A 27,269-nucleotide genomic window follows, 5' to 3' on the forward strand; every position below is an offset into this window, starting at 1 on the left:
AGGAGGGAAGTCTCCTCCTTGCAGAGCATCTAGTGGGACACACCATTTTGGTTGGTGTTTGACTCCAATTTTGGAATTTAAGTTTGCTCAAAGGATCCATTTTTCCATGCAAATATTTTTGTTCAGTTTTTTCCATTGCTCATTCAGCTTCTCATTGGGTGCAGGAGGATTTCCATTCCCTGCCTTTCCGTTCACAGGAACTTTGATTTTCATTTTCACATATTTACTGCTAGCAAGACAATAACTCATAGCAAGACATCATCACATTTCTAGGTACTTGGCGTGATGCATGAAACAGCTTCTTATGGTTCCTCTCATCTCCTACACTGTAAATTGAGACAAGTCAGGAGGTAACAACTAAAAGTATAAGATAACGTCTGTCAAGAAGGCAGAGTGGAGCAAGGGAAATTTTGGATTTTCCTTCATCCTTCTTCTAAGTGTTGCTGATGAGTAGGAAGGCAAGGGAAGGCTGGGGGACTTGTCTGAGAGGTGTCTCACAGAAAGGGGCTGAACTTTGCTCATTAAAGACACAGTCTGGTGTGTAACTACAAGGACATTCTTCTTCAGCTTTTTACCATCCCCTGTGGTTCAGCAGTATTGTGGCCAGAACAGATTATATATATATGTTTGTATATAGATTATATGTATATATATATATATATGTTTAACTAGATAGTTGTATTCTTGATAAGTAAATAATCAGTGTGTTCCAGTACTCAACATAGTCTATAGAAGTTTTATCTGTTTTCTCTGGGGTTTTAGCAATTAGCTTTGTGATTTATTTTCTTCTTTGTAATGTGTTAAGAATGCCTGAAAGGTCTGAGATGAACTTATTTATTTAATGGTACTGTCTATTACTTTTTACACAGAAATAGAGAGCATCAAGTCTATGGTAACTCAGAGGATGTACATTTTTAGCTTCATATAGAAGAAAGCTCTTTCAATCCTTCTTGAAGATTTTTTAACTCTCAGCATTTGATTAGTCATTGAAATTGAATACTTGTTAACTACAAGAAGAATACCAAATCAGAATAAAATGTATCATGAGCTTTAGCTGTAATAATAGCTGAATGATTTGTGCCAAACTGTGTGAAACAACCACACCAAAACCTTCTCCTGGTTCCTGCTCTCAACTCTTGGGTAATCATCACCTCACTGTTTACCCAGACATTGCAAAGCCTTCCAGTCAAGGAAAGATTATTTTTTTTTTTTTTTTTTCATTTAAAAATAAGAGGAAAAATGCCTCCAAACACAAACTTTGACTTTTATGTTGTTCTGACCTTTTTAAAAAAACAATATAAGCTATCATAAAAGAACCAGCTGAGTCTAATTTTACTTTTCACTTGGCAGATGTCTTTCAAAAAACTATTAGATCCGCTGTGATTTAAAAGCATTTTTAATGCAGCCTGGACTGAAAGTGGCTTGTGTCAAATGTGGAGCCTCAGAGAAAACAGTGACATATCTGATGTTTGTCCAACACAAATGTCCTCAAATTAATAAAATTGAAATAAAAAGGGTTCATTAGAAGTGATTATGAGTAGTCTATATACAGACAGAGGTGTTATTCTGGATTTACCTGGAAAATTAGGAAGTAACTGCCCCAAACTATTACTTTGAGGTGGGTTTCCAAGAAAAAGAAAAGGATTTTGTGTTGAAATTTTGGAGGACATGGGTGTTTCTCACATTATTTTAAGTACTTCTCTGTAAACTCTCTGTTTGAAGACTAGAAAAAATATGTTTGTGTCAGGTAGCAAGTTGGTTTTTCAGAAGTCTCAAAGCAGAGAAGGCATTTATGTGAGACTTGTGTATGGAGGACATCATCTGATCTTTTGAAAGCTTGCTAGAAACACTTCATACTGCAGTTCTGTTGTCCAGTGAAGGAAAATACTCAGAGAATACACCCTGGCTTGGTAGAGGAGGCTGTTTATAAACTGATTGAAATAACAGCCTTGGCTGAAGTTTTCCTGTTATCAGTGCAGGTTCTAATTATATAGACTAAAACGGTTGCACAGCATTCCATTCCCATAAAGGAATGAGAAAAGGCAAGCATTAAGCAATTCCACTAATCATTATCATTCAGCCATTAGCTGTCTTTTTTGGCTTTTCTTTTTCTTTGTTTAACACAGATTATATATATGAAGCTATTTCAGTTCTTTTGTGCTCAAGTAGAATGAGCACATTAAAAAACATATTTTAGGTAATATTTTAAAAGCACCTTTAAAAAGCATGCTGGAGCTTTAGCAACATTTTCAAACTGAGTTATGCACTCCCCTGGCTTTGGATGTGGGCCTTTCAGAAGAAATCAAATGCTTAATGCCTTTTTGGATTGCACATCAGGAACAGAAACTCTGTTGATAACCAGTGATACTCTGGCTCTCAAGTGTTTAAATCAGTTCTAATATTGGATATAAACTCCTTCATCTCTTAAACACTTTAAAAGGTATTATTACTTAAGGTGCTTCTAAAATGGGATCTGGGAATGTAAAAAATCCTGAGTTAAATAAAGATGCTGTACTCTTATCCACTTGAGCTTGCCAAAGTGGAAAACAAGGTAAAGATCCAAGCCCTTATGTGTATAATACTGGACTTTACATATTTAGTGATACTCCCTTTTTGCTTGTGACACTATTAAAAGGTTTTTACTTTCAGAATAAGTCACTGTGTGCTAAGCACAGGTCAACTGGCAAAAACCCCAAAGTGCATAATTTGCCAGCCTGTTAAGACAGAAATATTTTTATTCTTAGAAAAAAAAAATTTGGGCTGTTTCAGTGGCCTTGCTTGATGAATCATTTTAAGTGTTTTCTTCATATAACTCAGTGTCAATTGACTGTTCCTTTCTTGCTTGTGACTTAGAGCTCGAGGAATCACACCAGAAATGTCCTCCCTGCTGGAACCACTTTGCTGTTAAATTTCTCATTTGGGATTGCTGCCCACTTTGGCTTTTAATCAAGAAATTTGTCAAGTTCGTGGTAATGGACCCATTTACTGACCTCACCATCACCCTTTGCATTGTGCTGAACACACTCTTCATGGCCTTGGAGCATTACAAGATGACGAAGGAGTTTGACCACATGCTTTACATAGGCAACTTGGTAAGTGGAGGTGAAGTGCTACCTGCAGAGTGGATTTCCTGCTTTTTGAAGCTTTTTGGCTTGGGAAGAGTCTGTTTTAATATGCTGTCAACATTGCTTTGGCTGTGACATGTCAAAAGAGTCCACATAGTCATCTTTGTCTGGGGGTGAAGAGAAAGGACTGAAAGACAAGAATCTATTTTCATTAAACTACCCTGTTCTAATGTTATTAGTAAGCATTAAAGCCATGGTTTTGGTCTGTTCCTGATAAGTTTTTAGTTTGAACCTGCTTAAAGAAATGAGATAAGAGAAAGGTTAATGAGGTTTACTTGGGATTTCTGATAAAGCAATGAAAAGGCAGTAGATTTTGGTGACTAATAGTGACTTTTAAGTTAAAAAAAAACACTACAGAGAATAACAAGGCAAGATCTTGGAGGTTTCAACAGAGTGTTCAAACACATCTAGAGGTGTATGTGAGTAAGTGCCTACAATACATTTGCTGTATACCCCTCTGTGTCCTGCTGTGCCTCCCTGCCTTGTCCAGCTGTGTGTGCTGGGTTCCGTACAAACCCTGGGGCTGAAGGGACATGGAGCAAAGCACGGGTGATGCTGCCAGGGGAAACTTAATGTGCAAGCTAGAGCAGTCAGAGAGAGCTGCAAAGTAAGCAGAGACCACACTGCCCCAAGGAAAAGCAGAGTGACAGATCTACAGCCAAGCTGCAGGGACAGCAGAAAAGTCTTTCTGGAGGCAAAGCAGTGCAATTTCTTAACCTGGGGGACCACTAAATTTTTGCAGTTGCTAGAAAATGGAAGCTTTTTATTTAATTGGCTTTCTCTATATTTATATCTAAAAGTTACTGTGGTTTACTTCTTTAAAGCTTAATGTTTAAAATCCTTTCAATTCTAGAAGAGTCTGTAAGGGGAAAGGCACAGGCAATCTAGCTATGACATGGGGGAATTGCCCCTAAAATCTAGTGGCAGAAGCAGAGATTTCCCATAGGACCATAAGTACATCCGGAATACCCTGAACCATGGATGCTGCTAAGTTTGCATTTGAGAAGCTTACAGCAGAGATGAAATAAAGATGAAAAAAAAGGCTGCAGTAACTTGAAGTGGGATTTACCTTGCCTACCTTTAGGTATGTACTGTGTAGGAGTCTCTGGAAGGGCTGGTTGCCTTTGTCTCCCTTTAAAGTCAGTGGGGAGTAATGGACAATTTTAAGGCCCGATTAATATGATGTTTTAAAGTTGTTTACTTTTCAATAAAGTAAACTATCTGCTGGAAGCCAGTGACTGCAGTGAGGACTGACTACAGGGGGAATATGCAGAAGCACTACAGCTGTAGTGTCTGCCCTTAGCAAGAAGAATCCTGCACTGGCAGGTTTAGGTGAGGAGTAGCAATAATCAGACTTTCTGTATCAGTCCTGGCATATGTGGTACAACACTTCTTTACCCTGGTTCTTGTTATTGTTAGCTCTGGGGCTCTTTGGGCAATCTGATGGTTTTTTCCTAAGCTGTGGGACCAGTCTCCAGTTTTTCAGCTGCTGTGTGTTGGCAGATCTCTCTCTGTTGTTGCACTCAGTAAAAGTCTGTTTGGGTCTCTCTTGCTTCCAAGCCACACTTTTGCATTCTGTGGGAAGCAGTAGATAAGAGTAGCTCAGAAAGTCATCTCCCAGGACTGCAGCCAGCTCCACTTCACAGCCTTGTTGTTCCTCTACAATTTGTGGCCTTCTAAGATGACTTTAAAAAAACCTCACCTCTGGACTCAGTATCTACCAGAACAGGTGGCAAAGCTGCCATTTCCCCCTCGGGCACTTGGAATGGTAAATGTGTCTGTTCCTTGCCCTGCTTTTGGCAAATCAGCTTTTCCCTTTGCAGACCACAGGCAGTGAAACGTTAGCCCTTGGCATCCCTCCTGCCAACACCTACTGACCTGCTGGGGTGCCAAAAAAAAAAAAAAAAAAAAAAAAAAAAGAATATCCCCTCGCTGTGAGTTTCTCAGGACTGCCTCAAGCTATTTCTCCTCTTTGTGTTAAGTGTAAAATGCACAACCTACAAACCAGACTGCTGATATTTTCTGTAGCAGGCTGATGGCAGGAGGTTCCCCTTCCCCTGCCATCCCAGGATGGGTTGGTGAGAGGCCAGAGGGTCCCAGCTCCCCTGGACAGCTTTACTGAACCCCTGTGTAACCCAATTGATTGTGAGTAGAGCAGGTCAGAGGAAGGTAATTCCATTTTGCAGAGGGTTTTGCAAAGTCATTTGTAATGAAAATTGACGTTTTTTTTTTTCACTCCCCTGTGAAAGGGAAAGGAGTCCCAGATCCAGGGCAAGCTGCCAGGTGGCTGCATTCCCTAAGCTGCAGACTACCAGACCCCTCCTCTGCCCCCAGGCTGGATAGCTGTCATCTTCCCATCTAACCCCCTGGGAATGATTATACTAGCATGAAATGGAGGGGGGGGATAATATTAAAAAGGGCAGATCTTTGGCATTTTTTTCTCAAAACAAATGTTTCTGAGAGAAATGAAAGAATGAGAAGGGATTGTGGATTTGCTTTCTCCAAGAGCTGTGCTTTGTCTGCTGCCAGTCATTGGAGATCTCCTGCTCTGATTGTCCCTCTGCTTCCTGCAGCACCTGCTACCTTCAGAGTTCTTTAGTTCATCACTTACAGGAATCAGCAGTTTCAAATGTGATCAGAAGGCCAGCCAAGCACATGTACATCTTTACATGGTTCATCTGCCTGTGCAGTTCCAGCCCTTAAATAATAGGTAGATAGAGCAAGATTCTCACAATTTTTGTTTGTCTTTACAAACTGAGATAACATTATGCAATAGTAGAGCTTAAATAACTGAAATTATAAACAAAAGAATTGTTTAAGACGAAGTCCTACAAATCAGCAGCATCATATTTAGCACCAGTGGGATGTTAAATTTACATTATTTCCTTCCAAGCCTTTATCATACTGAGGATCCAGCCTCTTCTACAAATTCAGTTGCTGTGTACCAGGTGCCATTTGAAATTCGTAGCTGGTACATGCTGTTTGATGCCTTTAGGAGGGCTCAGACATTTTGCTATCTTACTGTGACATTTCCTTCTCAGAAGGCTATTGATTAAAATGATTCAGGCAAAGAAAGCGATCCTCCTGAGTCATTTCTCAGCAAGGTGGTTGCATAATGTACCCTGTGTGGTATCGTGGTTTTTTGAGGCAGTCCCTGGATACAATTTCACAGACATCCAGTTTTGTCTTGTTCTCTCTCCCAAGGGAAAATTGAAGCATTCTGGTGGGAATCTTTGGTATCTCCGGCCACCAGGGCTCAGAAATTGTTGGCTAGTTAGAAATTTGAGACAGGGCATTTTGTTGGGTTCTTGGCTTCCAAGAGAGCTCAGTTGCAGTTCAGGTTATTATTTTCCTGATGGGAAAGAGCAGGTATTTTACAGGTATTACAATGTTTAAGGAATTGTGTGAAATGGCTGCTTGGAATAATTCTTTTCTGCAGAATTACAGAGTAAAGCCAATCCTCCCTCAAATTCAGGCTTTGATAATTTATTTTTATTCCATCCTATCTTAATTATGTAAACTTAACCTTTCCCTTCCACAGCTTAATGGGTTTCTTGCCTTTGTTGATCAGAGTTGATCAGTCTTGCTGGGGTACTGCTGTGAATAGCCAGCTTATTGGAAGGAAAACATTTCTTCTTGACTGTGTGTAACTGATCCACAAGCTCTGGATTGCCCACTCTTACTTAACCTATACTGTGCGTTGATGTGGGTTGTTTCAAATAAAACCATGTGCTTTGATATATAGAGATTTTTTCAGAACATGGAGCTCTGTGCACCTTCTACTGGGACTTGGAATGAAAAGAAAACAGTATATGGAGAACTTATATCCACGTTTTGTCATTTCAAGCAGACTGTAGCCTTCTGCTGTGCATTTACACTGATACTTAAGGAGGTCATAAGAAAGGACAAGATCTCAGTCGCTGAGATACTTTGTGAGAATTAAACTGAATATGCTGTCAGTAGCCCTTCCTTACCCTTTCCCTCTGCCTCATAGGTAATATTTATATGTTGTTTTAAAGAAAAATGTTCCAATTAAAAGCTCCACCATAAGACATTTGAACTGGGTCATAAATAAGCTCTGTTCCCAAGATGCTGTGAAAAGAAAATTGCCTTTACTATTTGTTAAAAAAAAAAAAAAAAAAAAAAGGCTAGGACTCAAATTAGCGTTTCTAATCGCCTTCACTGCCAGCAATAACCTCAGAATGACTGGAGGCTTGCTTTGCCCTGGTATTAATAATAACAACATAAAAAGGGATAATGCAGCAGGTAATCTACAACCCAAATACCCCTTTAACACTCCTACTCCATCCATTCAAGTTTCTGCAGTGAAATGAATAGATTTAACCTTTATAAAAGGCACCTTTACTTTTTCTTTTTTTATTTAACCACTGAGTTTATTCAGATGACAGAAGGAGATGGAAATACATGTTCCAGTCCCGACCTGGAACTCAGATACTGTTTACAGCTGTATCAAATATTTTTGTGAGCAGACTAGACTGCTCACAGTTGTAATAGTGGTAAAATTCAGCCATGAAAAATAAAGTGTCTCCTTGAGAAATATTTTTGGATTACTGCTGTGTTCACCTGTGTTAGTGGGAAGTCTGTAAGCGAGGACGTGTTCTTAAAAGGTTACTTAGACTTCATGCTTTCTTTCTACAGGTCTTCACTGGGATTTTCACAGCAGAAATGATCTTCAAAGTAATTGCCCTTGACCCCTACTACTATTTTCAACAGGGCTGGAATATTTTTGACAGCATAATTGTTACACTAAGCCTGATGGAACTAGGCTTGTCCAGCATGGGAAACTTGTCTGTTTTACGCTCCTTCCGACTGGTAAGGGTCTTGTTCTCTTCTTATCCCTCTTCTCTGATTACCTATAAACTCTGGAAGGAATGCAACATATATTTTTTAAATCACATCCACTGATACAGACTGAAATTGCTGCAAACCGATGAAAAGTACATAACATTAATTATAGGCTGTGGGATAAATGGAATTGTCCCAGATTTGCATCAGAGTAAATGAGAACATAATTTGATTCCTTCTAACCGTGCCAGGTACTACACAGAATCACCCTGGATGGAAAAGACCTTCAAGTTCATCATAGTCCAACTGTTGGCCTGACACTGACAACACCTTAACTAAACTATGTCCCTAAGTACTGTGTCAATACGAATTTTAAATACCCTCTGGAATGGTGACTCCTGGGCAGCTTGTTCCAGTGTCTGATAACTCCTTCAGGGAAGAAACTGTACAACTTGTAGCACACATAAAGTATTTGTGCCAATTTGTAATAAAAATCTACCACTTCATACCCATTTACCTCTTAGCATTGTAAGCAGATAATTGATAAGCCAAGAAGTGCATGAGCCTGTAACTTGATGTTTTAGAAGTCGTTATTCGTAAATTATGACATAAACATGCCACTGTTCTTCTAAATGTTGTCAAAAGAAAATGTCTTTGAATTATTCAGAGTGGGGATTTTTTTTTCTAGAACTGATCAGCATAACACAGCATCTGTCTTTCATGGGAACTCCTTAGCTGTCAGCTCCTTTGTCATGCATGGGATAGTGGGTTTCTGTTAATGAGAGGCTGTCGACATACTGGAACAGAAAAATAGTTTCCTTGCCAGCTTGACATTTGTGTTGCAATTCATGTACCAGGATGTCCATGCTAAGCATTCTGGCCATGATATGGCTTCACAAAGACTGGGAAAACAAGCCTTTATGATTACACTTAGTGGAAGATTTTTTTTTTAAAACTCTTCCCCCCCCCCCAAAAAAAAAAAAAAAAAAAAAAAAAAAAAAAAAAAAGTCTGTGCAAATGTGTGCAAAAAAGCAGATTTTTAATACTGCATAAGTCCTGAGAGTCTTCTGGTTTTGAGCCCTCGTCACTAGGGCTGAAATTAAACCTTCAGTTGAAAACACAGCACAAGGGCTAGGAACCATTTGCATCCTTAAAATAGGTCTTAAGTGGGACGTGGGTTGTTCATAGACTGCATGATACTCAGCACAGAGGTGATTTTCACACTAGGAGCTAACAACTAATAGCATCTGGCTGAGGCTTGCTCTGAAACACAGAGGAATTGCTTCTTTCTTGGTGGGATTCAACCCTGGGCCCTTCCCCCAAATGCCTGCCAGACTGTTTAATTTGAGGGGGCAAAAGCAATGTAAATGAAAACATTAAAACCTGAGATTTTCCCCTTCCTTCCTCTCCCCACCATGATATTGGGGGAATGAGCTTTTAAAAGCATGCCTATCTAATAAGCATGGGCATAGCTCTGGAAAATTCTCATCCAAGAAGTCCAAGTGATGTTTTATTAATAGATGTAGTGAGGTTAACAGGAAGTATGGCTAAAACCACCCTGTACCACACACACTGTGGCATTTAATGTCTTTCATGTGTTACAGACTTCAATAATTCATCAATTGAAATGTCTGTTGGTTTTAGGAACTGACATTGTTGTTTCTGTTTCGTTCACAGCTGCGAGTCTTCAAATTGGCAAAGTCTTGGCCGACCTTAAATACGCTCATTAAAATCATTGGTAATTCAGTGGGTGCCCTCGGGAACCTCACTCTTGTGCTGGCAATCATTGTCTTTATTTTTGCTGTGGTGGGAATGCAGCTTTTTGGGAAAAGCTACCTGGACAACGTGAAGAAGATAAGCACAACAGGCAATTTGCCACGGTGGCACATGAATGATTTTTTCCACTCGTTCCTCATCATCTTCCGGATTTTGTGTGGGGAGTGGATCGAGACCATGTGGGACTGCATGGAAGTAGCTGGGCAGCCACTGTGCCTTCTCGTCTTCTTGTTGGTCATGGTGATAGGAAACCTGGTGGTGAGTTCTTTAGATATTTTTTTTAAATTTTTTCTCTTTTTTAGGTGGCTGTGTGGAAATGTATATTTTTTTAAATCCATAAATGGCAAATCTCACATTGCTCCATGGCTTTAATTTGATGGATCAAATTGTCACTTGTTCATATCCCAAGTACACTGATAGCATTGCATTACTAGCTAGGAATAAAGGCTTCCTGCTTGTTGCAGTACAGAAAACATTTTACTAGGAGAAAAGGCACATGAGCTGGTTATAATGATTTAATTTCTTAAGCCATCCATGAGGCTGAAGGGATTCTGGATCTCTTTGTACAGAGGAGTGAATATCACCTCAGCAGTCAGTGTATTGGGAGATATTTTTATTTCCTTTCCATTTTGGTCCAGAGCACTTGTACTTTACAGTGTCTTTGAGTGGAGTTTTGAATGTCTTTAGCCTGCATGTTCTAGGAAGCTGGAGGTTGTGTTTACAGTTCTGTCACTTGCTTTTTTAATAGACAATCCCATAAGTGTGCCTTACATAAGCTCTGAACCTATTAAGCCTGAATTGTATTTCCCTGTTGACATCTTAGGGAGTGCTTTGCTGGCTTGCATCACTCTGGAAATGTTTTGTCTGTTCAGCTTACAGAGCATCTTTGGCACCAGGGCTTTAATGGGTTTACTGTTTATGTAGAGAGTTGTTTAAACGTTGGGGTTTGCTACTGATTGTTTTAATGGTTGTTTTGCTTTTAAATACCCAGTACTTTGGTTCTGGGCTGCAGGTATAGAAAAGTTGTTGAAAGAGTTGGTAGAAAAGCAGAGTGTGCTCTTTTGCTTCATTAATTTATATTTTAACAGTTCTGCACTGAAAATGTTGATTGCAAGAGCAAATTATCATAGGGGTTTTTAGAAAAAAAACAACCAACAAGTTAAACTATGATTAACCAGAAAGTGGCAGGTAACTTATGAGTTGTTTTTTCTCTGTCTTCTTCTTTCTATAGATTTTTCTGGCAAATAAATGTGATTAAAGGAGTTGGGAAAAATTGTTACTTTCTGTACATGTTTTGGGGGAGTTTAGCATGAGATCCAGAAAATTAATCTCCCTCTGCTATTAAGCAATGGGTTCTGCAGATGATAATGAAACCCAAAAATGAAATATGGTAAATTCTGAGGAAAATGTTAAGATTTGCAATATTCATGGGTTACTGAAAGATGTGAATTTGCAACATCTGACACCCATAGATATTAACACTCATCAATGTGCATAAGTTCTGTTAAATATGAAATCTGAGCCATAATAGATTACACAAACATTAACTACATATATTTAACCCTAATGCCCGAAAAAGACTGTCCCAAATGTAAAACCTGAAGCTGAAAAATTCTGTCAGTCTGGATAAGCTGAAGTTACTGGTCAGCTGAAAGCAGAAATGCTGGAATGCTGGCTTTATCCTTTTTTAACCAGCCATTCTGTATGTGTGTGGCACTGACTGGTAAACAGAAATTATTGGTGTCTGTAGATCACTCAAAAACAAATAACAAAACAAACAAACAAACAAAAAAAAAAAAAACCCAAACAAACAAACAAACAAAATACAGCAAAAAACCACAAATGTAAAAAAAATCCCACCAGAAAAAAAAAGAAAGAGGAAATGAATCATAGGTATGAAAAGAACAAGAGATTCTGAAACATGAGACTCCTCCAGTGTCAGCTGCATTTGGTAGAGATTTCATGATGCTGATTAGCAGGTAAAGAGAGGGTCATCTCATTCCTCTGGCATCAGCAAAATTCTTGCTTTCTTCACTGAGAGTGAATCAAATTCACAAACTCACCTGTTTGCTGATTATAGTCAGATGCAAAAATTATGGCAGCCGAAAAGCACCACTTACCCTTTAAAATAAGCAAACTCAAGAGCTGCATTTTTCACTTGTAACTTGGTTGCAATCTGCCATCAAGTTTCACTTTTAGCTTGCTGGGATCCTTCTTCCTCTTCTGAGTTTCAAGAGTTAGATCTAATGAGAAAAATACCATCCTGAGGTTGTATCTCATTTGGGCTTGGCACACTTTCTTAATTTCTGAGAGCATGGAGGAAATCCTACAGGATTTTTCTCTCTGTAGACCTGCACACTCTTCTAGATTAAATCTTCTATCTGTCACATCTGCCAGTATTATGGTAGAGTCTGTGGTCACTGTCCCAACCACAAACTTGACATTACAGAGCAGATCTGCTTTTTACCTACTGTAGAATAAGGGCTGCAAACTGGTCTTGGAAGAGTTACAACTGCTGTGATCCTGTGGTATGTTCAGTGATTTATTTCACAGGTTTTACTGAGCCACACTACCAGAAATTCAAAGGAATAGTAGAAGAAAAGAAACTTAGTAAGTGCCCTGGGTAACTTCATGTTACAAAGCAGTCCTTTTGGTCAAAGGTATTTTACAGCATCTTAGATCTTTTCTTTGTACTCATATATCCTGAAAATATCTTGGACCAGTGCTACTGTTTACTGCTGGTCAGCTGATGTTTGAGTCATCTTCAAAGAACTAAATTTTGCATCATAGCTGGAAAATTAAGTGCTGTGTAACTGGCTTTTGCACAGTAATGCTGTGCTACTATTATCAGAAGGCATTTTTAGAGTCATTGGGGCCACTTTGGAAGGTAAAGCCAAACCAGACAGATAATAAAATGAATTCTCCCTCATTTGCAAGAAAGAGTGTCTGCAATTGGTAGTGGAATTATTCTGCTTACTGTTGACTTTTTATAAAGGACTTAACATATTTCCTATGTATGTTTATGTTACTGAGGTTAATAAGGAAAGTCACTGAGGCAGGAATTATTAAGAAGATGTAGGGGAATTTGGGTAGCCAGGACATGCCCAGTGCCCTCTGCTCTGGTGAGTCAGCTGAGGAGAGGGTTGAGTGTGACACCAGCCACTTCTCAGAGGACAACTGTGTGTAACAGGTGATAACAATGTGCATGAATTAAACTGACACTTCAATCACAGAAGTAAAAAAAACCTTCCAACCTCTTTGTGCATGCATGGCCAACCCTCCCTTTTATTCTCTGCCTGCCACCTGGCTGGAGCCTGTTTCCTACCAGCTTTTCCTGAAGTGCCACCAAGTGAAGGGCAACTTGAAGCAGAGCAGAAATGCACTCAGTGTCTTTGCTCATGCTCTTATTTGGTTTTACATGACACAGACAGCACCCAAAAAAGCACCTTTTAGTGTAAACCCAAGGTAAGAGCTGCAGTGCCTTGCCTCACCCTCAGGGCTGAGTTTCTGGACTGCTGCTGTCTCACCTCTGATTTACCTGCAACCCCTCCTACTTCCCCAATCCACCACAAGCTGGGAATTCACTGCTGCTTTTTCATGGTGGATTTTATCTTCCTGGAGCTGAAAGAGTGCCAAGATGTAGAGTCTGTCTAACCAGGGAAATAACATATTCACAATTATCCTGAAAGGTGAAATATAAGGCCGGAGATGTTCTTCTAGGGTCAGACCTAGGCTTTTGGTGTTGTTTGCTTTCCATGGAAATGCTATTCACTCAGCAAAATATTCATGACATTTTCTGAAAACACAAAGGTAGAAAGCCCCATTAATTTCTAGGCTCTCAGGCTATTCTGTAGGAAGACTTGCATAACCATTATCATTGAATTAATGCGTGATGCATGGAATTATGAAACACAAAGTGTAAGGTTATGCACTCAGCCCTATTTAAGAATTTATGCTATGTTCCAACATCTTACCAACAGCAAATGTTTGAGAGGATAATAAAAATATATGTAGCAGCCACTGTGGAGATCTACGTTTGAGATAATTGCACGGAGATGCCTTTGTAGTCAGATCTGGTAAATGGAGTCTGTGAAGCCATAAAATACCTTACTCAAAAAGACATAAAATACATCAGGTTAAATAGACCCTAAAAGTACCTATTTCTGTGCTGAAGTCTTGGGGAGGCAAACTCAGCTGTAGATATCCCCAACTATGTATCACTCTGGCTTACTGAGCCAGTGAGTTGGACCAAAGTGCCAATATATTGTATCCATAAAAAAAAAACAATCAAGTTTCTAGTACAGAATGGGAATGGTAATTGCAGAGGGGAAAGTTGTGTATCAACACTGTTGCCTAACAATGCAATACTGGATATACAGTAGACCCTCAATGACTGATGCTCAAGAAAGATTAAGTACTACTGAGAAAGCACAGTAAGGGAATATGAAGTTGAGGGGAATACAGAGCTAGGTGTGGAAAGGGAACAGGGATATTATGGGATATTGCTCATCCAAAAAAACAAAAGTATAAATCACCACAGACACCTTTAGGCTGGGATTGGCAAGGAGGCCTCTGACTGTCAGCACAGTGGGGTTGTTGAGGACTTTCCAGGAAGGCTGATTGGCCCCAAACCATCAGCATGTGAAATGCAGCTGGAGTAATTTGTGAAGGAAAAAACCCCATGGTAGCAGGGGCCTTGACTTGGTGACCTAAGAGGATTTTCCATTCCTGTCTTCCTGTGGTAATTTGAGTGCTCAGCAGCAGAGCTGCTCTGCATGGTTTGGATGAGATTTGAAGTGGCCTGCTTTGGGTAAACCAAATGGAAATGCTTCTCTGAAAAAGTCAGATATATCCGGAGCCTGTCTTTTTATTCTGCTTCCACATCTGAGGAAAAACTTAATGGATGTTTCTTTCTGTTTTAACATCGCTCACAACTGTGGCACACAGAAATCTGGAAGTGTCACATTTTTGGAAAAAAAAGTGTTTTGTCTCTCCCTACAAGTCTGTGTAGGACAGTTCCTCAAAGTGATGTTCTGGGAAAGGGCTGCTAAACCTTCATCAGGTTAAAATCTATGGACTCAAGATGGTCAGACACCAAAAAAACCCCACCTCATCAGGCCTCATTCACCACTATTTTGATCTTTACCAGCCACAATCTGTTGATAAAATGGCATAGAGCCAGATCTGTTCTGACAGAGACATGTCCCTGCAGCAGGGCAGGAGAGAAAGAAGTTGGGTTATGGGGTATGTGAGCAATGCATAACTTCTTACTGATTCCACAAGAGTCTCCCTTCCTACCACTAAAAGGTTGTTTTGAACACCTTCAGTGCAACCTGGATGGGAATAATTATCCTAAAGGGAGAAGAAGGGCACAAAGGATGAAGGGTTATTTAGCACAGATCTTGAACTGATAGATGTGTAAAACAAATTTGGGATGGAGAGGACTGGGGTGGGATGGGTATGGGTGGGGAAGAGCAAGGACTACAGGCATCATCCCAGGAGGTATTTAAAAGACATGCAGATGTGGCAATTAAGGACATGGTTTAGTGGTGGACTCAGCAGTGTTAGATTAATGGTTTGGCTCGATGATTTTAAAGGTCATTTACTACCAGAATGATTCTGCTCCTCTCTGTGAAGCTTGGTCTATGGGAAGAAATTCGTATCAATTTTCTATCCTGAATCACTTCCTCAGGTGACCCTAAGTAACATAAGGAGTCATTGGGTCCCATGTGGCATCTAATACTTGGTAACTATGGTGGTTATCCCACAGCAAAGTCACTTTTTATGTGTGCCTCTAAACTTTTGATTACTCAGTTCAGTTTTTTTCTTTCCTGCCTATTTTTTTAACATTGGACTTTGCAGTCAAGCAAGCAACCAAACCATCAAAGAGGAGGTAGCTGTGGTATATTGTATAAGCATATAAGATGGGGCTACTCTGTGGATTGTACAGTCTTTGCTATCAGGTGTTTGTTTCTGTATAAAATAATTTCCTATAGTTCTTTACTGAATATTACCACCTAGGCACCATGATCTCTAATTGAGGAACATAAGAGGGAGTGTACATGGCTAGTGTGCAGGCAGAATGGTAGCCCATCCTGGAATATCCATCAGCTGGCCAACTGTAAGGATGTAACAAGAGTTTCAGAGACAAGAGACTGTCCCAGATGGAAATTTGTGGTTAGAAAAGGGTTTAAAGATTAATAATATGGAGCCAAATTATCTTTACCATTTGTCCTCAGTGCCAGAAAATGTTCCTGGGAACATTTAATCTGTTCATGGAGAAGTAGCCTGTAAGTCCTGTCTCAGCCAGTACTGATACATCTCCATCACTCCAAATGTCTCAGCAGATCACAGCTGAGCTTGAAAGAGGTTTATGGTAATGTGTCAGATTTTCTGTTTAAATGAAATGGATATAGAGGCATACCACTGTCCCTTGGGGTAAAATCACTAGTAATAGCAAAATAGCTGGACATCTAACAGGCCTAGGTAAAAGTGAATTACAATTTTACATTTCCAGACCTAAGACTGCAAAAGCTATTATGATGGTCAAAGGTCTTCAGATGGGACTTGTACTTCTGCCTGACATGAAGGGACTGTCACCGAGGGGAGCCACATCAGGACTCTGGCATTTTTAAGAGACATGAAGCATTACATCAGGAATTTGCAAGGCCATGAAACTTTACAGCATGATTAAGGGTTGCTTTACCCCAAAGGAATGAAGTCTCATCCATTAAGATTTCTTGTGCCAATAAATGAATGAAAATGGAACACTAATGACATCTGATAGCACATTTCCAGATATCTACTTATTTTCTTTTTCAAATGACACACAAATCTGGAACTACTGAAGCTCCATTTTCATGGTTTGCTGTCTGTCCCTGGAGAAATGTGCAACTCAAGAGATGCAGCCAGACGTGCTGCCCTGAGTCTTGTTGATTATTTTTGCATTTAATGACAAAGAAGTATTTATTCATGGGGACTACTGAAGATATCCACTCTGTGAATGAAGGTTAATCTTCTTGGAGTGAAATGTAGTATTGATGTTTTACCTGGTGACTTACAAAAGTGAACTGCAAATTTAAAATATCATGTGCCTTCTAATTACAACTACTAGATTAAATCTGCTTGCTGGAAATTAAAGCAAGTTTGGGGAGAAGGAATTACAAGCTCAAGTTACAACATTTGAGGTTTTATATTTTAATTTTCAAATGACAGTAGAGGCCTGTGTCCTCAAGTTTTTCATACTGTCCTTCTACCACCGAGCAGGTACTCTCTTTAAGGCTCATCAGTTCCACATCTTGTCAGTGGAAGGAAGAAGGGATAACATGCACTACACAAAGCTGGATGAACTGTGTTTTCCAAGGAAATGTGTGTTCACAGCATGTTCAAAGAGAAGGTCAAGGTGTCCCAAGTCTTGGATGAGTGCTGCCTTCCCTCTGCTGTCTCTGCATCCCCAGGTTCATGTCCTGGATGACATTATTCACCTTATCTGCTCTTTAAACATCTCCCAGCATTCGGGAAATGTGCAGTTTTGTTTTGGTTACATCAGCTGTGAAGGCCACTCTACAAACAGGCAAGAATAAACATGTCAGTAGCAGTCATCATCAGGACACATAAAATCCACAAAGCAGCAAGTGGGGCACCATGGAGGAACAGAACTCATCTGAAAGCTGCAGGAGCCATAATGAGAGCTGGGAGAATACTGGAGATGGAGGCTGGAGAGTCAGAGCATCCGGAAGAAGTCAGGGAGCCCAAGGGACCATTAGGAAGAAGTGGAAGTGTCACTTGAGTCTGTCTCTTCAACTTGGACACTTACATAAGAGAGGGGGATTTTTTCTTTCTTGAGTCACATGCAGCTTTGCAGAAGAGCAGCCCAGGATACATGAATAAGCACATCTGGGGACAAAAGCATAAGGGAGTCAAAACAACTGTCAGGATGTTATCATCCTTTTTGCTCCCACTGATGTCTGCTGGTGGCTGGCAGCACACCAATTAGTATCACATTTAGCATGATACCAGAGAATTCAAACCACAGAGGAAAGTATCTAAACCCCAGAAAGTTTCTTAGCTTCTCCCTTTATATTTTTTTCCTGCAGTAGTCCATGTGTCCCTAAGCAATTTTTGCTATTTGTATTCCCCATTATCCATCTTTTCTTGAGTGTTTGGGAGGCAGGGCACTCAGGTAGCCATTGCTTTTGAGTGAACATCTGGCTGTATCTACTTAAGTATCAAACACCCTCAGTGGTAATGAAAGGTCCACCAGAAATGTAATTAATCAAAAAGATAAATCCTGACAGCAACCATCAATCAGTCCAGTTACCTCTGATGACTCCTAGCAGAGATGGGAAGTTTGCATCCTCTCGTGGGTTACTTTAAAGACAAACCATTTGCCTAAGACTCCAGGCTTTAAAACTTCTCTGATTTATCAGTGTCCACCCTCATGTAACACCATATGCTGGTGCTAAAAATGTCTGGGGAAATTAACCTCAAGATATTTATGATGGACCATCAAAGATGCCATTGTATGGTAGGTGAAGAGCCCATTCAAAGCTGGGAGGTACAGGGCTTCTTTGCACAGGAGATGTGAGGGAAATGCACCTGAGAACAGATGGGAGGAGAAACTATTTGCACAATATACTCCTAAAAAGTAATCTGCTACCTTCTGTCACTCCTGATTTATGAGTTTCTGTATCCTGCCACAGGCTCAGCTGTTTCTTCTGAAGAGGTGGAGTCTGCACTATATCTGAGCACACACTTTGTATTAGGGAACAAGTGTGTTTGATCCCTGTTTTTAAGGTACTATATGGTGACCATGTTGAATAAATACTAAAATCTGCCATTTTTCCCCCCTGCAATATCCATCCACAGGAAGGTAGATCTTTTGAAGTACAACTAATCAAAATCCTAATAAAAGTTGGAGTACAAAAGAGGAGCAAGCTTTTTGCCGAAAACAAAAACTGGACTGTGGCTCCTTTTCCATCTGTGGAATAAGGAATTCCCAAAAGCAATAATTAAAACCAGATTCATGGGCGGGCTGTGACAGATTTTGGCATTTGGTGCAGATTTTCAGCTGTAGAATTTTAAGTATTGCTTCTTGATCTATAAATGAGTCAAGGGGATGTATCAGAGAGGAATAAAATCTGGCAATAATGCTAGTGCTCTTCTGTAGGTGTGTGTGTAAGGGAAGATGTAATTATCTCCTGTTAACCTTTATGGGTGTGAGACGGCTTAGAAATATGGAGGAAGAAGAATGCCTCAATCAACCTGCCTCTTGGAAACCACCCTTATGCTTTTTGTTCTAATTTTGTTCCCAAGTCAGACAAATTCCTAAAAAAATACTGCATAAGCATTGATTCCCTTATAGGAACTGCTGACAAGATGAAATCTTTTTAATAGGATCCACCATATACATAAATGCATACATATGTATATATATTTTATTTGTGAAGATGCCACTAGTACATTGTCATTTAATACCTGGTTGTGGTCTGAGAAATGAAGAAAAGCAGATTTTTTTTCAAACTAAAAACTGCAGCTTTTTTACTAGACATCAGTAGGGTAAAATACTGCACATTTTTGTACTACAAATGTCCTTGCTCAACAGTGTAAGTAGGATTTTGTCAGTGGTTAAGTTCGTGCTAATAGCTGGGTAGTTATTAAAAGTCTAGAAGACACTGAGTCAAATTTAATTGGACAAGAGTGTGCAAAGGTAGATACAACTAAATGTGTCTCTTTTTATTAATGTCACTGTGTGAGTTGTCTGGATGTCATTGAAAGGGTAATGACAACAGAACTCTTCCTAGCATGTGCTGAAGGAAGGGCAAGGTTTTACTAATAAAATAGACCAGGCAGCACAATTTAATACTTTATTCATTACACCAAAGCACCATATACTTTTGTTTAAAAAAAAATAAATAAGTTTGAAATATTTCTACCCTCCAAATCTAAGCAGAGAGCAGTTCATATAATAGTTGCTTCTAGAAATAGTTTTTTGAAGGGGTATGTGAAACAATCAGCTAGTTGGGATGACCATAACCTTCTTAGGAGGTGTTTAATATTTAAAAGATACTGGAATTTATTTTTTCCATATACAGTATATGTTTATACCAGCATTTCTCCACCTGGCATGTACGTGGCAACATAGTCTGTGTCTTTGGAAGTAGGCTTAAGAATGTATTTGGAATCAAAATGTAGTACACAGGGTTAGGCACCAGTTTTCTGCCTTTTTGGGTCTCACTGGACAGTAAGAAGTTTGTGCAGTCAGAGATCCTTCCTTTGGTCTCCTGCTACCATCCCACATTTCCTTCTCTTCCCAAAAGTCAGCTTAGATGGCTCCTACTCTGTTAAAACTCCTTTAAACCCAATAAAACCACTGGTCCACATTTGCTGAGGAGACTCTCCAACAGCTTTTTCATTCTTCTTAAAATTAATAATTCTTTGCTGCTATTTAAGTCTGTTTTGCTCTATCTACCTGTCTCTATATTTCATGTGTTATCTTTTCTCTTCCTGTTTTGTTTGGGTTATCCCTAGCCAGACTCTTGTTTAAATTAGTTCTCATTGAATATGACACAAATCTGCCCTTTCTTTATTTTTTTTTCTACCTAAAATGTTTTTTTTTTTATTTTCTGGTCAGCTGTGGCCTTGATTATAGTAATTCCCCCTTTGACATTGCTATGTGTTTCTGCTGTAGTCTTCCTAGTCTTGTGCTTTGAGCAAATCTCCTCCTCATTCAACATTGTTTTGGCTTTTTGCCTTTCTTAACATCTTCTGCAAGCTCAGTCTCTTGACTTCACCCTTCCCAACACACAAGGAAATTCCAAGTCTTTGTTCTGAAGTCATTTGAAATTCTTGTATTATTTCAATGCAAAACTGGTTTTATTTTTTTGACCAAGGCAATTTCTGTACAGAAGCTCTGCCTTCTGTGGGTCACTTTTGTATTTTCTCAGTAATGAGTACACACTAACAGATATCAGGGTTCAGACTGAAGTACACTGTTAAAAATGTTGACATTTTCTGTGCTGAATTTTCATGGTACTAAAAAGAGGCACTTAAATTTGTCTTTGGGGATGGGCATTTTTCAAGCAGCTCTACTCACAGCTCATCTCCCTTCTTCTTTGTTTGCAGTCTCCTTCTCACCACCATTTCTCTTGTCTTTCTGACCCTTCTCATTTATTTATTGCAGCCACTTGGCTAAGAGTGCTCCTATGCTCATTGTCCTACAAACTCATTCTTATGCATTTGGCTTCCAGGAGGACTTCCATGCTCCTTCTCTTTTCTCATAATTTTTTGTTTTCCACATCTTGCTGTCCTGCCATCCCATTTCTTGGGTGTTCAGCAAGTGCAAAATGCCAAGTGAAGTCTTTTGACTTGAAAACACAGGAATGTGTCTGTACCTATAAACTTGCCAGGGCATAATCTCAAACATTATGAGGGTCCCTCCTTTTTCTTGGTTGGCACATTCCTTGGCCACTCCATCCCAGCTGGTGCCCAGGCATTCAAGGGAAAGCTCTGGCTGGGGACATCAGCCACAAAGCAATCCTGAGAGGGAGAAGAGAGGAAGGGAAGTCATCTGACCCTTGGGGATGGAGAACAGGTCTTGGCTTATTTCCACTTGCTACTGCTGATGCAATTTTTAGACCATAAAATGGAGGATCTGCCTAGCTCTGGGTTCCTTTCTTTTCTCTAGCAGACTGGCAGTGAATGAAAACTCCTAAAAATGCTCTCCTGAGCAATTTACAGCACCAACTTTCTCCTTTGCTTCCCTATCTTGCACTAAAGAAGTTTTTGAGCAACCCCAGTTTCAGGAACTTCAGCCAGGCACAAAGAATGCAATAAATAAATAAAATAATATTAAAGCTTCCACGTCAGCAAAATAACTTTCTGATCTTCTGATATAAGAAGGCAGTCAAAGATGAGGTCATCATTCTTGGAAAGAATAGTTTGCTTTGATCATGAGGTTCAGCACAGACCTGATTTGAAGGATGATGGTAGCCAGTCCTCCATTAAATGCTTTTCTTATGTTTTTAATAATGCTTTCTGCAAAACACAGCTCATTTAGAGCTTTATCTTGTAGATACACACCATGGGAATACAGCTTATCCACCTCCTTCCCTTCCTAGCAAAAGAACCAGGTTATCTCCCTGGGGCTTTAGGAAGCACTGAGAAACCTGCAAAAGGCCAGAGACAAAGGAGCCAGACAGGCTGGGGTCATCATGGGAGCTGGGAGCAGATGATAGCAGAGGAAATGGGTCACTTTTTGGGACAGCAGCAAGGCATATGTGACAGCACAGGGTGGCTCTTGCTTTGGAGATGTAACCAGCACCATTGGTAAACCCTCCTGCCCTGTTATTTTAATGAAAGACAGGGGTACCCTCCTGTTTTGGAGTCATCTGCCTTTTCCAGCAGAGGTATGTGAAAGCTGCAAGGCCAGACATGTGCTGTGTAGGCAGGAGGTTTGTTACTGTGCAAAGTTATTAGCAGAAATCTATTCTGTAGCTTTCCTGCAAGAGGCCCTCCTGGCTGGCAGATAGCTCTGCCATTGGGCTGCCCTCCCAGGAACCTGTGCTTGCAAAATGGAAAAAACCCTAAACCTCCTTACAGCCCCCAAGTTCACTAAAGAGGCATCCTTTTCATATTTCACTTCATAAGAAAGTGTGAATTTGTGAGGGAGCCCAAGTTATAATATCAAACCTTGGAAATGATTTAGAAAGTAACATTATAAAGAAAATAGTGTTGCCTTCCCCCTTTAAAAAACAAAAAAAAACCCAAACAAACAAAACCCAAACCCACAAACTACCACCATCAACAAAACAAATATAACCATTACTATTAATTATTTCTTCACTCTGATTTAATTTGCTAGACTTTGGACCTCATGCTGGTTTTGCTTTGGTGTAACACATTCCATGTAGGGAAGTCATTCCTTACTGTAGCCACTATCACTGGTTTGGTTTCCCTGATATTCTGTTTCCAGGTTTTTATAATTAATTTATTAATGGCTTACCTTTCCCTAGAGGGTTTCTGCCACATGTGAATGGGAATTACCTCTGTCTTTTGATCTGCAGTCCCGACTGCCAAAGGGACATCATGACCCTGGAGATGACTGAGTGCAGAAATGAGAGCAGTTTTTGGTTTTGGCTGAGTGTCCTTCTCTCAGGTGTGGGATCTGAATTTTACAGGGATGGTTCCAGGGATCCCACTCTGCCTTGACCAGGTGTTTTCCTCCATGTAAGCCCAGCCATGCAGGGTTAGAGCTGGTGGGGTACACAGGTTGAAAAAAAAAACCAACAGACTAAACCCAAAGATTTAACTTCCAAAATTATTTTTCTTCTTGTTTTTAGTCATTGTATAATAATTGGTAGAGCAGCTGATGAAATGGTGTTTGCATACGAGAAGTGAAAATATTCTGGGGATGATGGGGGTGCTTCTCCCCTACCATGACTCCTTGCTGGGAGTAGCAATAGCAAAGCCTCCAAGTCTACACTGTCAGTCCAGGGCTGTGCTGTCTGTTCTGCTAATTGTCTTGATGTCCTCATCATCATGATAACTAAACAGTTTTCTTGGCTTTGCACAAAGGTAATTGTCTCTAGGTTTGTAATCGATAAACATTCTGTAGTTTCCCTAATGCTTCTGAGGTATGTTGAGCCTTTCACATCCCAAACCCAGTTGTCTTGTTGAGAGAGGTTTGCAGCTGGACTTGTCTGTCTAGACAGTGGTTTGGGAAGTACACACCAGCTCTGATAGACCTCTTGCTATGCTGGTGAATTAGTGTTGTTTTGATACTTGATGAAAAACCTGCTGGAACATGTTTGGTTTTATGCTGTGGCTTTAGTGATGTAAATAATTTCATAGAATCATAGGATGGTTTGGGTTGGAAGGGACCTCTAAAGGTCATGTAGTCCAACCCCCCTACAGTGAGCCAGGGACATCTCTGACCAGATCAGGTTGCTCAGAGCCCATCCAACCTGACCCTGCATGTTTCCAGGGATGGGGCTTCTACCATCTCTCTGGGCAGCCTGTGCCAGTGCTTTACCACCTGCATTTTTCTGCCTCTGCTTAGCATCCCACCCTTCTGTATCATATAGGGCTTGGAGACTAAGGTTTTCAGATCAGGAAGCACTTGGTTTGCAGAGAATTATCTTTTGATATTTGTAAGAGACTTAAAAAATGTGGGAATTACTCAGCTAAAAGAAAATAATCTAAATTCAGTTCAGCAGTTCTTGACCAGCACTAGGAGTGGTACAGTTGGTGTGCATGTTTCTACTCAAGTGCCCATGCCAGGACTGGCATAGCCCACTGACAGTGCAGCTTTGGAGTTGTACTGAAAGCAGAGAAGGAGGAATGGCAGCTTAAAGTGACCTCAAAAAACTCCCATGTGCCATGCAGGTGCCATGAAGTGTAATTAATGGGCTTAATCTACCCTTCCATTACTCAAGATTTAGATGTAAAGTGGTGAGAAAAGCACCACGGAATCTGCCCCATTAATTATCCATAACCCTGTGAACTCTGAAGCGAGAAATAGGGTGACCATTCCCCCCACCCATGCATGCACCATCAAGCATGGGGGGGCACAGCTGCCATCCAGCATCACTTTTCTGCCTGATACTGCTTATAGACAACTGGCTGCACGAGAGACCACTGAAACTTAGGGAAATCTAATGTCAGAGTCATAGAATGGTTTGGATTGAAAGTGACCTTAAAGATCGTCAAGTCCCAACTCCCCTGAATGGGCAGGGACACCTCCCACTAGAACAAGTTGGTCCAAGCCACATTCAGCCTGTCCTTGAATGCTTCCAGAGAGAGGATGTCCACAACTTCCCTGGACAACCTGTTCAGTGTCTCAACACCCTGAATTTCTTCTTAATATGTAATCTAAATCTCACCTCTTTCACCCTGAAACCATTTTGCCTCATCCTATCACTCCATGCCCATGTAAAATATCCTTCCCTGGCTTTCCTGTAGCCCCATCAGGTACTGGCAGGTGGTCCAAGTTCTCCCTAGAGCTTTCTTTACTCCAGGCTGAACAAGCCCAACTCTCTCAGTCTCTCTCATAGGAGAGGTGCTCCAGACTTCTGATATTTGTGACCCGTGTCAATACCAGAAGTGGAGAACAGTCAGCAGAACTCCTAGACTTATGGTAAATACAGAAAAACCACAAATGGGACAGGGACACACACATTCATCTCATACAGCTTCTAGAGTCTCCCTTGCAGGTAGCTGCAGCTGGATCAGCCACCCTACCTTATTCACAGTCAGCAGAGAGAAAAGGCACTTCTCCTCCTTTGTTTCATCTCACTTGGTGCAGCCAGGGTTTAGGGCAGGACACACTGGGCTGAAGGCCCTCTAACTATATGGATTGGATCCATCTTGTCTATAGAGGGAACCCTATAGATGCCTTTGCCTTTGTCTTTGCCATGAGCCAGGGATATGTTCAGGTGCACTGTGTGTGACGGCTGCTCTGCAAGGGCAGGGAGTAGCACATGGTTGTTGTGAGGATAAGGGAAAAATCAGACCTTCTCCTCTTCTTTCTACAGGAAAATGGAAATAGTTTACCTGAAATAACTGGATTTATAGCTATTTTTGTATTTGTATATGACAGGATTGTTCCTACCATGTTACTTCCATTTTTTCTTCCTGGTGGAGAACATCCCCTCTTGTTATCATCCTAATGGATTTTAGGACTCTAAGTGGGAAATAAGATTAATTTAGTGTATTGGTTTTAATATTTTTTTATATTATTGTATTTTTTGATATTGCTATTTATATGTAAACAAATAAGCCAGTTCTTTCACCAAACACATTAACATGGAGATAAGAAAAAAATTGCTGTTGCAACAACCTGATGCCCCACAAACCTCTTATATGCAGCTTCTAACCTGCTTGTAGGATCAGAGTCCACTTGGGAAGATATCTGATTGCAAAGCAGGAAACCCCAATGCCCATTTCGATGTATTTTCCTGATCTTGGCAAGAAATTTGAAGGAGATTGGTCCTGCTCCAGACTTTGTTCTCTCTCACCTGCCTCTGGACACAAGGACCACCTGCTATACTTGTGGTGTCATGATCATTTTGACAGCAAAAAACTAAGATATGACAAGAATGGGATTATGAGATTGACCGCAGGATAAAGAGAAACTGGGCTGGGAGGATATAAGCTTCTTAACCAAGCACAAATAGCTGAAATAATAGAAAAGGGAATATAGAAAATAACTGATCATGTAAATTGCTTTTTGCAGGAGTACTCTCTCTTGATAAATTCTCCCCAGGATGAAAATGTAGAGGGAATTGGAAAATATACTTCCAAGGAAAGAAATAATCCTACAGTAGCAGAAAGGTAGACAAGATGCCCTATTTTTTTTTTTTTTTGGTCTCTGGCATAAACTCAAATCTCAGACTTCCTTGATACAGTGAAAGCCTCTTTATGAGCAGTTTTTCTTTGCAGCTTCATGGATTTTACTATTGAAAAAAAAATTGGTATGTTTTTATCAGGCTTGGAGAGGAAAGAGAAAGCTGCATCTTTCCCATCTGTGTTAGCCAAAGAACAGTGCAGATGTCCACTGCCATCAGAAAACAAACAGGAAGGAAGAAAATCAGTTTCTTCTACAGGCCAAAGAGTGCCTGAAGATCTTCTTGCTGGTCTGTGTCTTACAGGCACTGCCAGAGAAGTGGGTTTGAGTAACTTGAGGTTTATGGGTCCTGTTTTATCCACAAGAAAGCACTGAGTACATATTTGATGATCCTGGCAGGTACATCCCTATGCTGCTCTGCCTGGGCTTTTCTATGCAGCTGAGTGACAGAAATGACAACGTGCTCCCACAGCAATACATTTTTTTAAAATTGCTTTCTTTTTTGCATGATGGAATTGATAGGACATGCTTTCTGCTCTGCACCCTGTTGTTACAGATAAGCCTGTTTAACTGGCTCCTCTTCCACAGGGAAGCACTCTAAGGTGATGCAGGTCCCTTATAGGTTCACTCAACTCGTCTCCATCATGAGCAGTGGGGATGATGGTACCTGCTGTTGAACTTCTGGAGAACATCATCCTCCTTCCAAGCCAAATTAAATGCAAAATTATTTTAAATCTTCCAAATTACATACTTCGACTTTCCAGTTGGTTTTCAGCCTGTCTTTAGGACAGTGAATGACTACACTGCGAGTGCAGGGCAGCAAACACATTGCTGAATCAATTCACAGGAGTGCAGGGGAGTTGTAGAGCCTGGACAGTGACTGAATAACAGGTAGAAGGTTAAATACGTAAAGATTTATATCATTCCAGTTTTGCCAAGTCAAGGTAAATACAAGAATGGAAGAGAAGCATGGAAGTAGCCATATGCTTTTGCTTCAAAAGTATTTAAACTTCAGCAACAGAGTTTGCAGACAAGTATTTTTGAAGAAGGTTTGATCAAAAGGTGTAATCTGAAATTACAGTGTCTGTTTTTCTACCTTGATGGCCAAAACAAAAGGAGCTGATGGAGCTGAGGCACTCAGACTGCAGCCCACCGTGGCAGGGTATGTGTTTCCCAGCCTTCACCCAGAGCCCCTGCCTAGTCCTCTCAGCAGCTTG

General features: G+C 40.3%; 1 protein-coding gene across 2 annotated transcripts in view; it reads left to right on the forward strand.

The window, feature by feature from the left end:
- LOC103534760 (sodium channel protein type 5 subunit alpha-like) overlaps nucleotides 1-27,269 on the forward strand; it is a 167,475-nt gene that overhangs the window by 67,054 nt on the left and 73,152 nt on the right. For both annotated transcript variants that reach the window (XM_030444105.1, XM_008500749.2), the window contains exons 13-15: nucleotides 2,854-3,092; nucleotides 7,785-7,958; nucleotides 9,609-9,965. In XM_030444105.1, the coding sequence (XP_030299965.1) occupies nucleotides 2,854-3,092; nucleotides 7,785-7,958; nucleotides 9,609-9,965 (770 nt within the window). The remainder of the gene's footprint in view (nucleotides 1-2,853; nucleotides 3,093-7,784; nucleotides 7,959-9,608; nucleotides 9,966-27,269) is intronic.

This window comes from Calypte anna, chromosome 2, assembly GCF_003957555.1.
Source record: "Calypte anna isolate BGI_N300 chromosome 2, bCalAnn1_v1.p, whole genome shotgun sequence".
NCBI lineage: Eukaryota > Metazoa > Chordata > Aves > Apodiformes > Trochilidae > Calypte > Calypte anna.